Source organism: Neopelma chrysocephalum, unplaced genomic scaffold (assembly GCF_003984885.1).
Source record: "Neopelma chrysocephalum unplaced genomic scaffold, ASM398488v2 Primary Assembly neopelma1_24, whole genome shotgun sequence".
NCBI lineage: Eukaryota > Metazoa > Chordata > Aves > Passeriformes > Pipridae > Neopelma > Neopelma chrysocephalum.
The window spans coordinates 10,679,508-10,692,266 of NW_020897693.1; the positions used below are offsets into that span (position 1 = coordinate 10,679,508).

Consider the following 12,759-nt stretch of genomic DNA (forward strand, 5'->3'; position numbering starts at 1 on the left):
TCAGACTGAAGATTGAACTTGAACACCCAAGATCCAAGCCCTGGCTAGCTTTAAACATCACAGTTTGCCCTCCTTCAGAAGGTAGGTGAGTGCTGCCTCCTAGAAGGTGGTTCCTAACTGAGGGGCCACCCATAGTACCTCATAGGGAGTGGGAAAACCTATTCCAATTCACAGAAAGCTCTCTACCAGGCTGGGTGCCTCCCTGAGGCATCTGAGGGCAATCCCTGGCACTCTGTGGATGTTCTGGACATATAAATAGCAAGGGCAAGATAGACATGATAACAGGCTTGCTCAGCACTTGAGCAAGGCAAAGGATTTGGGCACTACCATCAGCCTGTCTCACACTTGTGCCACACCTTCGAGTGGCACAGGGACCACTCCCTTAGGGAACTAATTGGGCAGTCACCTCTTCAATGGAAGCAACAGTAATTAAAGCAACCAAACCCCTGGCAGCTATCTGTAAACGGATCCCTATACAAGAAGGGATTAGGGGAGGCCTTTTCCCTTGTCCAGGATAAAAGCTGGCACCTTGGCATTATTACAGCTTTTGAGACCTCCGATGGGGGTCTGAACAGCTGTTAAAAGCTTCCCATAAGGCTCCAGAAGTTACAGTTGCGCTTCATTGGGCATGTCTGTAAACAAAGTAGTCAGGAAGGAAAATTTTAAACCTAACTGCACAGAAAAAGCTAACTTGTGGTGCACGAAGGCTACATCTCAAAACTCTACCTTCTCCAAAGAAAAGGAAGTGCTGTGGAAAAACACCTGCCATCAAAGTGAGAGGACTTCAAGCAGTACATAGCTCTGGCTTCCCTCGGCTCTAGGAGAGGCTCAGAATTCTGAGACTATATAGATATACCTGATTCTCTGACACCACATTTCCCTTTCAAGCTTAAGATACTTTTCTGCATTTGTATTCTCAACATAAAAGCTTCCAAGTACAGACTCTATCACGTGTTTGTTGACTTCCCCCCCCAAAACAACAAAAAGCCAGGAGGCACCACAGACCATTTTCTTCAGCTGTTCCCCAGACACAGGGACACTCTACACTGTGTCTGCTTCAGAGATAACTTTTTAAGGTTTATTCTGTAACTTGAAAACAGAGATCTGAACTGGAGATCTAGCTCTTGCAGAGGGCAAGAGAATTCCTCAGTGCCCAACACCCTAAGGAATAACCCTCTTCCAGAAATAAACATGCAGATTAAAAGATGCCCTACTCAGAGATGCTGTCCGACTCTCACCTGTATACAGGTGCTCGGTATCTCCACCTCCAGCTGCTTTGCCTCCCATTTGCGGCCACCAAGAGCTGGTGCCCACATGGCAAGAAGCTCCTCTTCTCACCAAGAACCCCGCCAGACCTACACCCGAGCAAGCCAAACCTACGAAGCGAGCCCAATAAGCCCACGTTACATGAGGGGTAGGGTGTGTTTGTGTGTGTGTCAGAACCAGGACCACTGTGCCGACTTCCTACTGTCGGGGCCTCCTTGACCTCAGCCACCCTCGTCAGATACCAGGGGAAGAGTGCGGGGGGGGGGTGTGCTGGGGGTAAAAGGTCTTAAAGCGCCTCTCGGGAGCGGGAGGGCGCAGAGCTATTTCCACGCACACCCCCCCTCGCTACTCAGAAACTAAGAAATTAACAACAGCGAAAGAAGAGGCGAAGGAGCGCCGGGCTCGCCCCGCGCTTACCGAGGCAGGCGCCGCTGACGAGGGCGGTGGCGGTGAGCGCCCCGGCCGAGGCGCCGTACACCTTCTTGGCGTTGGCGACGAGGAAAGGGGCATGTTCCTGCAGGCAGCTGGCCACCCCGATGTGGTACACCCCTAGGAAGCCGCAGCCGGCGAAGGAGATATTCCAGGTGGAGTCGGGCGGGAACATGGCCTCCGCGCCCCGCGGGAGGCGGGGGGGCCCCGCGGGAAGCAGCAGCAGCAGCAGCCGCGGCGGGCGGGGAAGTCGCGGATCTCCTCTCGCACCGCCTCGGGACAGACAGGAGATGCGGGAGGCTCTGCTGCCGGGCTAAGGGACCTGGAACACGGCAAGATTTGCCGCCGGCTTACCAGCGGCGGAGGCCGAGCTTTTATGCGGCGGCCCGGCCGTCGGGCCCGCCCCCGGCACGGCCACCGCCCCTCCGCAGCCCCGGCTGGGGCGGGATCGCCCGGCCCCTCCTCCCAACCCTTCCTCCGGTGAACCCCGTTCCCGGCCCGTGGGCACTGGGGGCAGTCACCGCCTATCGAGCTACTAAAGCCGTGCTAGCGCCGCTCTGAAGCGGTAGGGGCTGAGTCAGCTGCTCCTCGCAGCATCCCAAGCTTCGCCCTGTACCGGAGCAGCAGGCTGCTCTCCCCCCACTAAACAAGCTATTTATTGGAAGCTTCTGCTCCAAGTTCTTGGGGTTTCCTTGGTTTTTCGGGGGATGGGTAAGAAACGTGAGAGGAAGGGAAAAGCTTTCCCCTTCCACAAAAAGCTGAGGAGCCAGAAGTAGGCAAGACTTGGCACAGCTACATCGTAAGAATTGGGAAAAAGGCAGTCCCCCCTTAACAGCTTTCTCTGTCTCAAAACTCTTAGAATCACAGAATATCCTGAGTTGGAAGGGACCCCCAAGGATCATTGAGTCCAACTCAGCCCTTCACAGGGCACCCCAAGAATCACACCACGTGCCCGACAGTGTTGTCCAAATGCTTCTTGAACTCCTCTATGTTTGGTGTTGTGACCACTTCCCTGAGGACCATGTTCCAGAGCCCAACCACCCTCCAGGTGAGTAACCTTTTTCTAGTACCAATGTAAACCTCCCCTGACACAACTTCAGGCCATTCCCTCAGGTTCTTCCGCTGGTCACCAGAGAGAAGAGATGAGTGTCTCCCCACTCACTTCCCCTCATGAGGAAGTTGTATACTGTTATATACTACTCACCAAAACACACACAGTTGCTTGCCTTTGCTAACCTTCTCTCAACCTTTTTTCTCCATATGCGTCTAAGCTCACCAAAGCACTTACCTTTGGTCAGGGCAACTGCAATTTTCAGTAGTGCTTCTGCACAAGCAAGCCCATGGTGTATCAGCTCACCACAGAGCACTATTGGGTGAAAGGCCAGTGCTAGCAGGAGATCAAAATAGCTTTCAGAAGCTACAAAGATCCCCTTGTCATAAACAATACAGGCTACAGTCATTCAAACAATTAGATAATTATGAAAGTTTACAGGGATATCAAAAGCATCAGCATAACAAGAAGCAGACTGCTCAACTCAGAGCGACAAAGCAAGATCAGCAGGAGGGAGGTTTGGGGGATACAAAACAAAAAGTATAGTTAGTTTTTTAATGGAAACAACATAGGGCAAAAGCACTTCCTAAAAAAGTTTAAAAAGCTACTTAATTCATCATGGCATAAAGCTCTTTGGATTAGTTTTCTTATAACCAGTCAAAAGTTTCTCATTTGGGATACAATTATACCTGTCCTTAACAGCTCCCAGACTAAACAAAGCCAGGCTTTCCTCCCCACGGGAATTTCACCAATTATGTTAGTGGAGGTCATCCAAGTAGCCCCTCTCCTGTTCCTTCCACTCCAAATATCCTTTCAAACGATACAACATAGGCTGATACCCTCCTCACAGAGAGACCATCCAGGTTGCAAGAATAGCTGTTCAATGCCTCAGTCTATTGCCTCACAGTCGGGTGACTGAAGTAACCAAATTCGGCAGGTAACCCTTGTATAAATCCAATATTTGAGGTCAAGTTAGGCATCACACTCCAGCCTCTACAGACAGAGTGCTTTTTCATTAAATGTTTGTGCTTTTCTTTCATCAGACAGGCAGGAGTACAGCTTTATCTTCCTTTCAGGTCCTGCCCTGGAGCCCACCACCTCATCTAGCTGCCAGGAACTACCCTTAATAGATATTAGCTGACTCTGGAGCACCTAAAGAATTAACCTGCCTTATCTCAAGTCCTCTGCTCATACCCACCCTTCTCTCTCTTCCTCTCATAACTGTACTTGCTTTTGTAATTTCCTTCCTTCCTTGCGTTTGATGTGGTTATGTAAGCCCTGTCAGCCCTCATCTCCTCCACCTGGAGAAGTGAGCACTGGCACACCTGCACTGTGACTCTCTTAAAGGCCCTTAACACCAAGATGATCATAGGGCTTTCACCCCATGCTCCTGATGACACAGAAAGGTATCTTCATGTAGTCGAACCCAAAGAAAACATCGTGTCTTGCCCTTTTCCAGAACAGGGACTGTTCTGCAGAAGAACCAGTCAATGGGCTGTGACTTCAGTGGAATTCTGTGGCAAAGCTGAGCACTGAACCTTGTTTGCAGATACCTCCCTAATGCTTGTAATTACAAGAACATCTTCATTCTCAAGACAACGCTGCTCCCTTTTTTTGGCCTTTCACAAACCTTAATGTTCTGGAAAACAGAAACGACAGCGCTGTGATAATGCTGGGGTTAGTTTCACTGGATTTCTCAACAGCAATCTCATCCTGAGTTGTTTACATCACTCTGCCTTGGCCCTCAAGGTTACTTATTTGAGGAGGTTAATGCTGCCCTGCTGAAACAGGTTGATGAAATGAACCATGTGAATGCTAATCTCTTGTGAAGTGCTGCCTGGGCACTGGTGTGAGTAGGCTGGCAAACAACTGTGTTTTTCTCAAAATTAAATTAACTCCCTAAACTAATCTTTTTCCCCCTTAATAAGAAAGTACCATAGTTCTGCTATTGCTCACAATGAGGAAATAAGCCAGATCAGCGAGATTTACAAGGCAGCTTTTCACGTGTATCAAACTCCTATTGGAACATTGCAAGTTCACTCATGCCCTTACATGTTGAGATGCCACTGAGGCAGCTTTGTGTGCAATCTCTCGTTGTTGGGTTTATTTTCTAGCCTAAGGAATGGTGAGCAGTTAGTACATATGAGATAAGAATGTACAAGCAAACAATCTCTATTTGTTTTTTCAGGTAGGACCCTGGTTGATACCGGCCATTGGGAATTCAAGGGAAGATGACAGGCAGTCTGCTACAGACTTCTGAATGTTATTCTAATACTGTTGCCCATAATCAGCAAGACTAGTGTAGTGGTCACGAAGCCCAACTTGAGTTGGACTTTGCATCACTGGAAAGCCTGACTCTGATGTCTTTTTCTCACCTTTGATGTTTGTGTGTATCAGGCCATTCCATGACAAACACTTGGCACTTGCTTCACAGGAGCATCTCCTGAAGCAAAGGATTGGTCCCCTTGTCCTACTCTCTTGGGACTGAATTTTCCTTCTTGGAAAGCTACAACAGATATCTCTCCCTACGTGCGTCAAACATACCAAGTTCAGCAGCCTGTCTGCATGTAGCAGCTTGCAAAATTGGGCCTTAGTAGTAAGAGTGAAACCAGCTAATTTGAGAGTGGCCCCAGGGAGCTGTTGCTTATTGCTTTACAGTAGCGTCCAGGACGTTCTCCCTGCCTTCCAAGTAGTGAAGATGTCATGTTACTCTCCCTGGCCCATGGTGTTTGTTAGCAATGATTTTCAGTCAGAGCTGATTTGAGATGCAGCATTTGTGTCCTAGTGAGGAAAGCTCACACAATTCAATGTCAAGCCTATGACTAAATAACTGTCTCCTCCTGTCATTTTGGTAATGATCAGTTACCAATGTAATCTCCAGGCACAAAACTATCTTTCCCTTTCTCTTCTCTTCAGTGCCCTTGAACCTTTCTCTATGAAAAATTCAGGACAAATTAGTTCCAACTAAAATTGATTCTGCAAGGGGACGGACTAGGCCACAAGTCCAAGTGTTTACAGGCACTAGTTTTCTCTGACAGCATCGTGGAATAAACACATCCACCCCATCAGTACCCTTCCCTTTAGAAATCATTACTAAGTCTGAAAAGGCATAAGTGACACTTGAAAATTCAGAACAGTGACTACAGAGCAGGAGTAGGAATCCCAGCTCCTTCATATCTGAAGCTCATTGAAACCAGCAGAATCGAGCCGTTAACTCCATCCAGTGCACCGAACAAGTCTGCAACAGACTTTCAGGCACAGCACTGCTCATATACAAAGCCATCAGGTGACAACTGTTTCACAAAGAGGTAAAGGGGAAAGAAAGCTTAATAGGTTTTGATTTTGCTTTCAGAAGAAACATTTACCATGCAGAGGTTTTAGCCAATTTTGTAAAACGTATGAAATCTTGGAGCAGAGCTGTGCCCTGACCTTCTCGAGGAACACCTAGGAGGTGGTTATGTTACAAACACTGGTTCCCTGAGATAATGTAGCAAGTGCTGTATTTTCCGTGCCTTCTCTGAGAGCTGCCCCCCAAAATTTCTTCTCTAAGCAGTTTACCAAATGAGCTGTCCTTTTTCTCATAGCAGATTGAGCTACAGTAGTTTTCATTAAAATTATGCACCTTCAGGAAGGAATTTAACAGTGTTAAGAGGACACCCAGCACAGAATCAGGTCCGTAACTCAAGGTTTAACAGGTCACACAGAGAAGACAGACAAAAATAGGGTGAAGAAGTTATCTAGCTGTAGTTGTACTCCTCCCCTCAACCTCAATAGCCAGCAGCTGGCACCACAGGTTTCAGTGTCATCCCGCAGGCCTGGGCACAGCAAACGCATCGAATAGCTCAGTGCCATTGAAACAAATTCCTTTGTGCATGGAAAAACCCTGCTGAGTGGCGTGACCGGGCCGTCCCTTCCTGGGAAAACATCAACTTTGCTATTGCAGCATCCAAGCAAGGCAATATGGGGCAAGGGGGGTACCTCTCAGTAAAGTCACATCAAAGAACCACTTTTTTTCAGTAACCTGAAATGGAAAAATCACCACAGAAAGAAACACAGGTATACCTGCACCACTCACAGGGCTGAACCGTTGCCATTATTACAAGTCTGACAGGGAACTACAGTGAACATGAGTGTTTTTCATTACTACCAGATCACCATGATAGGACTTAAGAGCCAAAGTAGATGAAAGGTATTGGCACTGTTACCTCCTGTAGTTTTTTCTTGCAGCAGGCCCAGAGGGGCAGCAAGGGTTAGTCGCTTAAATCATGGCCATTTTGAGGCTCTTTCAACTGCTCTCTTCCTTGGCTGCTGTGAAGTATTGGGCGTTTCCTCTCAGCGCACCACAGGGAGATAAAATAGTTTTTTCCTACTTGGATTTCACCCATCTCTCCTCTCAGAAGTACTTGCCATGCTTAGTCCAATGAGTCATAAAGAACACAGCTGTATCAGCTAGTGCTTGGTTTTTTCCTCCCAAAACAACATAGGAAGAGCTCCACAGTACACACTGCTCCAGGACACCTTTGTGACACCACCTGTGCAAACCTGGCATGGGAAGATCATCACTGCTGCAGTTTGTACTCTCAACACTGACAGATGACTTCCACAAGAAGTCTGGGTAAGTTGCCTGCCAAAACCGTCTTGTAGCAGAAGACACTTACAAATAAAGCAAAATTTACTGTCCTCCCAACCTGATGAATTCTTCTGGGCACACCAGAGATCAGCTTCAGTTCTCCAAAACCACCACGGATCCATGCAAGTTTCTCTTTGTTTAGATCAAGGTGATTCACATCCTGATAGCTCAGCTACCCTGAGAACAGCCATTCAGCAGGAAGGGCACCTTTACACTCATCTCAGTGCAGTATGGGGTTTTTTCTTAAGAGATTGTGTTAAGCATATGGATATAACATGAAACCCAAGCAGTCAAGCATTTTATTGGTACTGTCCCTAGATCTTAGAAATCTAACACATAGATGAAATCGGTCCTTTTAAAATATTTAAAAAAAAATTAAAGTGAGCTCTGAAATTATGATGTTTTTGACTAATCCAGACCTGATGTCCATTCAGTTTCATGTTTTGGAACTGAAAAAACAGATCCTCAGAAATAAAGTCCTATTATTGATGAATACATGGGACTCTTTACTGGGAGAAGGTTAACATCAGGTAGATTCCACTTCCACATACTGTTTAAGAAAGACCAGTGTCAAAACAAGCATCCAGGTTCACACAAGCTTTGCCATTTCCTCAGTACTTTAATAGCTGAGTCCAATGGCTTGGCAGAAAATTCACACACCTGCTGCAGACAGAGATAAAAATCAAAGCCTGTCAGAGCTATTTTAAGAACAGCTGTCTGAATCCAACAGCACTTGGATGGTAATAATAATAAACTCAAAAACATTTAAAACAAAGAATTTTAATAATTTCTCTATAACAAATAATTAATCAAATAGGCCGAATCCCATGTCATCATCAGATTCTTCAGATTCCTCTTTCTTCTCTTCCTTTTTCTCCTCAGCTGAAGGAAAAAAAGACCAAGCAAATGGTCAGTTTAAACACTTTTTGCACCACAGATTTTCACTATACAAGTTTTGGTGATCTCAGCTCCCATATTATTGACACTTCAGTCTCCATGGTTCATCCCAATCCCTTTTAACAGCCAAATACAAACACGAAGGGGACACGGACACTATTGCAGGGATGTGCTTTACGCCACCAAGTCTGTTTGATTCTCGGTTCTAAGCCAGACCACTCTTAAGGTGGACAAAGAGCAAATGCTTCTGATTGCCCAAATGAAAAGTAACTGTTCAGTTTACATGTCCATCACATACTGAACTGCCAAAGTGAACAAGCCTTGAAATTTGAACTAAAGGAGCTGCCCGTGCCTCTCCACTCATACTCACCAGCAGCAGGGGCAGCAGCTGCAGCAGGGGCAGCAGAGCCCCCTCCAGCAGAGACTGCCACCGCTCCCCCAGCCGGCATGCTGGCAAGTTTTCCATTACCTGAGAGGGACAGAAGAGAAAGTATTTAAACGCTCATCCCAAGCACAGAGGTCGGGGGAAATGGAAGAGAAATGACAGTGCAGAAAAAACAGATCCTGTCTCATGGACTGAACCTGTCGCTCTTTGCTGAGGAGCACTGGTTCCCCCCCCCACCTCTTTTTTTTTTAAGGGTATAGAGAACCCTGAAGGCATGACTGGATCACACAGGAGAGAAGGGGAAAGATGTATTTATGGCAAAGAGGACAGTATTTTAAACAAATTGCCCAGCACCCTATGAACACTGTTGCATCTCCTTTGAGACTCCTGATTTATGCTCATATTTGGAAAGCCTACTAGTTCTCTGGCATCTGTCTTTCACATACCAAGGCTCCCTTGGCATTCAGAGGTCACGTACACACCGTGTTTGCCTGTATTCCAATTTCTGGGAATCAGTTTCTAAATAATTCCGTGTTACTTCAACCTCTAATAAAATAGCAAAGTAAACAAACATGTTTCATATGCATGTCAGTATGTTCTGAGAAACAATTTACTTAAAGTATTACAGAAGGAGATAGCATAAGTGTGTTGTAAGCTCATGCACAATAGCTCTCTTAGGTCTTCAGATCACGTGGACAGAAGTGTTCACGTGACCTCACAGCAAAGCCAGGCAAACTCCTGGCAACCTTTAAGCAAAAATATGCCTAAAAGTTCCCTTGTGCCTACACACTCGCAAAAAAATAAAAATTCATTAATCAGAAACCTTTGCTCTACCTCAGCTCTGCTTTACTTCAGCCCTATGACCCAGTCAATTCATGCTAAAAGTTCCATCTTTAACCAATTCATGTTAAAAGTTCCAGCTTTGGTAAGAGCACAAGTTTCTATGGAAGTCAGCACTCAGAGTCCCATCTCAGGAAAAAGGAAACGCCAGACTTGGGGAGCTCTAGAAGAGAGGTGCACTGGAGAGGCTCGTGCTCCTCGCGAGGGTGTAACTGTGCCCCCCCCCGTACCAACTCACAATGCATTCTTTACCTTTTACATCATTAGTGCACAACAAGTGGGCAAACACAAAAAATCCAGAGACCCTGAAGGAAAGCTGACTCTTTCTCCAGTCAACATGTCCAGAAAACTACATCATGAGCAGAGCACCAGTAAGCTCATACATGCTTAAGTTCTCCAGTTTAATGTGGTCCACAAGCGAAACCCAGCAGGTACTGGCACTGACCTGCAGGGAATTAGAATGGACCTGGATTTCAGCCAATTCAGCTGCAATCCAGCATAGAAGTCCTCAACCGCAAAGCTAAACGGACCAACAATCAGGGAGTTGGCAGCAGTTCCACATTCTCAGATCTAAGTTATCAAAGTAGCAGAGACAATTACCTGTAACACTCAGAGACTCTACTTACCCTGAGCAATAACATCTTCGATGTTTTTTCCATTCAGCTCACTAATAACCTGTGTAAATAAAGTTTAGAATGTTAATACTTTCAAACCAGCATAAGAATAAACTACATTTAATTAAGTTCTGATTAATCATCACGTACAATGGCTACATCCTGATGCTTACACAGCCCCAAAATTCTTTATTTCTCAGTGGAAGAAACAGGACATTGAAATGAAAACTTCCACCAAGGCTTTTATACTTTTCTGTGAAAGCTTTTTCAAGAAATCTGTTACAGTAAATCCATAATGAATCCAAGGATCTTGCAGAAAGGAGGATACACAGATGTTGTGGAGCCAATTAGCAAACCCCACTATTGGTGTGTTAGTCACTGAGGGACTGTTAACATTTCTTGCTTAATGCCCCCTGGGAGGCTCTGGAGCACTGGGTCCTGTACCAAAAACCACAAGGTCCCCTTCCCAGCCTTACCAAATGTTAACAACCAAGCTGCCTATTGTATAAAACACAAACCCAAACATTGCTAAAGCAAGAAAGTACTTAAAAATAATGCCCCAGACCTTACTGGTGAGTCCTGCCTATCAAGAGTCAGTGGTGAACACTGCTGAGTAGCCAAAGGACTTCAACCAAGAGTTTTCCAACAGGTACCTTCTGCTCGCAGGGAGCGTGGGACATGTGAAACACTGTGCCTGCGTTCTTGCTCCATCCAGGAGAAAGGTGCTTTTAAGACTTCACTATATTTACACTGGCTTAAGATACAGCCAATGAAAATAGAAAAGGATTAATTATAATCAAAACAAATTCCAGATATTGGAGGATCAAAGAAAGCAATTATGAAGGTATTAAACCTAAACAAGACAAAGACATAAGACCTGGCACTTAAACAGGAGCATCACGAGTTCAAACCAACATCCCAAACCATAAAAAGGATGCTGTCAGCTCAGCCAACCCATTGTCTGGTTGAGCCTCTGGTAAAACACTGTTTCCAACTGGGAAAATAGCTTCTTTTTACCTCTACCTCTCTGGAAACACTCCACATACAAGTATGGGGTAGGTGATAAGATCATTTTATTGGTTATTTTTTTCTTTTTCCCCATGGCCACTAATTTCTTAAGTCCACAATGCTGAAAATCTGTTTTATTACATGAAAAATTCTAGTTAAAATACTCTCTTCTTCAAAAGTCTGTCTTTCAACACAACCATTTCAGCATTTATTTTCAAAATCTTCCTACATCTTAGTATCAAATACCTTTAAAGTCCACGTTAGGATTTGCCTACGTTTCTTGGTGAAGAAACAAATGGTGCTTTGCAGCACACTAAGAATGTATGACTGAAAATCAGGCCTTCAGAAGCGTTAGTTCTGAATCAATACTGACCAGAAACTAAAATCAAACAGGAAGTGCAGACTACACATGATGTCAGAACAGAACTTATTTTCAATGTGTACTCATTTTTAGCCACCATCTCACTGAGAACGATTAGACTGAACAACCAAAAGTCAGCAACAACTGACAAGAGGCCTTTGTGGAGGACATGGGTTGAATAAGAAAACCAGACTTCTAACTAAAGTTGTAAAAACAGCTGTGATTGGCTCAGCAGCGTTTTAGAAATCACACACGTAAGGGCCACCGAACATCGGCACAAATCAACAGAGAGGTAACCAGAACACTGAAGCCAAAGGAACAGCTCCAATGTCTGGCGCTGGGATTAAGAGGCAACGCCACCTTGTTCATGCGTTCATCGTCCGTCTCGATGCCGACGCTGTCGAGGATCTTCTTCAAGTCCTTGGACGTAGGGGACTCGTTGCCCCCGAGCACAGCGAGGAGATAAGCAGCGACGTAACGCATCCTGCAACACAGGAGAGCGGCGTCCTCAGAGCCCACGGCCCAGGGAGGGCCCAGGGGAGCCCATGCCCGCACCCTGCCCGCTACAGCGCTCTGGCTTCGCTTGCACAGCAGCACCAGCGCACCCTGCACTCTGCCCGCCCTCTGCCAACACGGGGCCCGCACACGGCAGTCCGGCAAACGCTCCCGCTCTGCGCCGAGGGACTGCAGCGTTCGGCTCAGCCCGTCCCGTCCCTCCGTCAGCCCCGGCTCAGCCGCAGGCCCGAGAGCACATGGCCGCCATTCCCCCCCCCCCCGCCCGCAGTGCTCTTTCCCGAGCCCCGCCGGCGGCTGCGGGCTGAGGTGGGTGGACTGGGCGCGACCATTCCCGCGAGTGGGGGGCGGGGGGGAGCCCCGCGCACTCACTTTGTCTGCGGCGGCGGGACACGGGCCTGGGACGTGCGCTCGCGAGGGCCGCGCGGCAAGGAAAGGGAAGGGGCGGAGCCTCGGCAACGCCTTCTTCCCGACACCCCTCAACAACGAGCGCTCCCATTGGGCCGCGCCCGCGGCGCGTGGGCGGACCAATGGGGAGCCGCGAGCGCGGCCGCCGCCAGCGCGGCCGATGGCGCATGCGCGAAGCACGGCCGCCTGTCCCGTCCAGGGGCTGCTGGGGGGAGTCGTGGCACGTATTGCGATGGGTGTCATTCCAAAAACGCACAGTCACAGGCTCTGCTAGGCGGGAAAAGACCTCCAAGATCACAGAGCCCAACCTATGACCTAACCCTGCCATGTCAACTAGACTATGGCCTTAAGTGCCAT

The 12,759-nt window shown here is 47.2% G+C and overlaps 2 protein-coding genes and 1 non-coding gene across 4 annotated transcripts in view; all 3 read right to left on the minus strand.

Moving 5' to 3' along the window:
- The window catches only part of PNPLA2 (patatin like phospholipase domain containing 2), a 30,059-nt gene extending 28,006 nt beyond the window's left edge, over positions 1-2,053 (minus strand). Inside the window, exon 1 of the mRNA XM_027703062.1 lies at positions 1,684-2,053. Within this exon, the coding sequence (XP_027558863.1) occupies positions 1,684-1,870 (187 nt within the window). The 5' untranslated portion in view covers positions 1,871-2,053. The remainder of the gene's footprint in view (positions 1-1,683) is intronic.
- Positions 2,054-8,136: 6,083 nt separating this feature from the next.
- Positions 8,137-12,480, minus strand: RPLP2 (ribosomal protein lateral stalk subunit P2). 2 transcript variants are annotated; one of them, XM_027703076.1, is made up of 5 exons: positions 12,367-12,480; positions 11,842-11,965; positions 10,125-10,173; positions 8,644-8,742; positions 8,137-8,258 (listed from the first exon to the last, which is right to left on the minus strand). In XM_027703076.1, the coding sequence occupies exons 2-5, from the start codon at positions 11,962-11,964 to the stop codon at positions 8,182-8,184; spliced, it is 348 nt and encodes a 115-aa protein (XP_027558877.1). In that variant the 5' UTR covers position 11,965; positions 12,367-12,480; the 3' UTR covers positions 8,137-8,181. The 2 variants fall into 2 exon arrangements, with proteins under 2 accessions (XP_027558877.1, XP_027558885.1); XM_027703084.1 differs by lacking the exon at positions 12,367-12,480 and adding an exon at positions 12,087-12,105.
- Positions 9,834-9,966, minus strand: LOC113963316. The gene has a single exon (XR_003532739.1). It is a non-coding gene; the product is annotated as a small nucleolar RNA SNORA52 (small nucleolar RNA).
- Positions 12,481-12,759: the final 279 nt, after the last annotated feature.

Coding starts and splice junctions, on each gene's coding strand:
- RPLP2 (XM_027703076.1), bottom strand. CDS start 11,964: ATGCGTTACGTCGCTGCTTATCTCCTCGCTGTGCTCGGGGGCAACGAG. Junction 8,743..10,124: donor CGAAGATGTTATTGCTCAGG/GTAAGTAGAGTC, acceptor TGTCCCTCTCAG/GTAATGGAAAACTTGCCAGC. Junction 8,259..8,643: donor AGCTGCTGCCCCTGCTGCTG/GTGAGTATGAGT, acceptor TTTTTCCTTCAG/CTGAGGAGAAAAAGGAAGAG.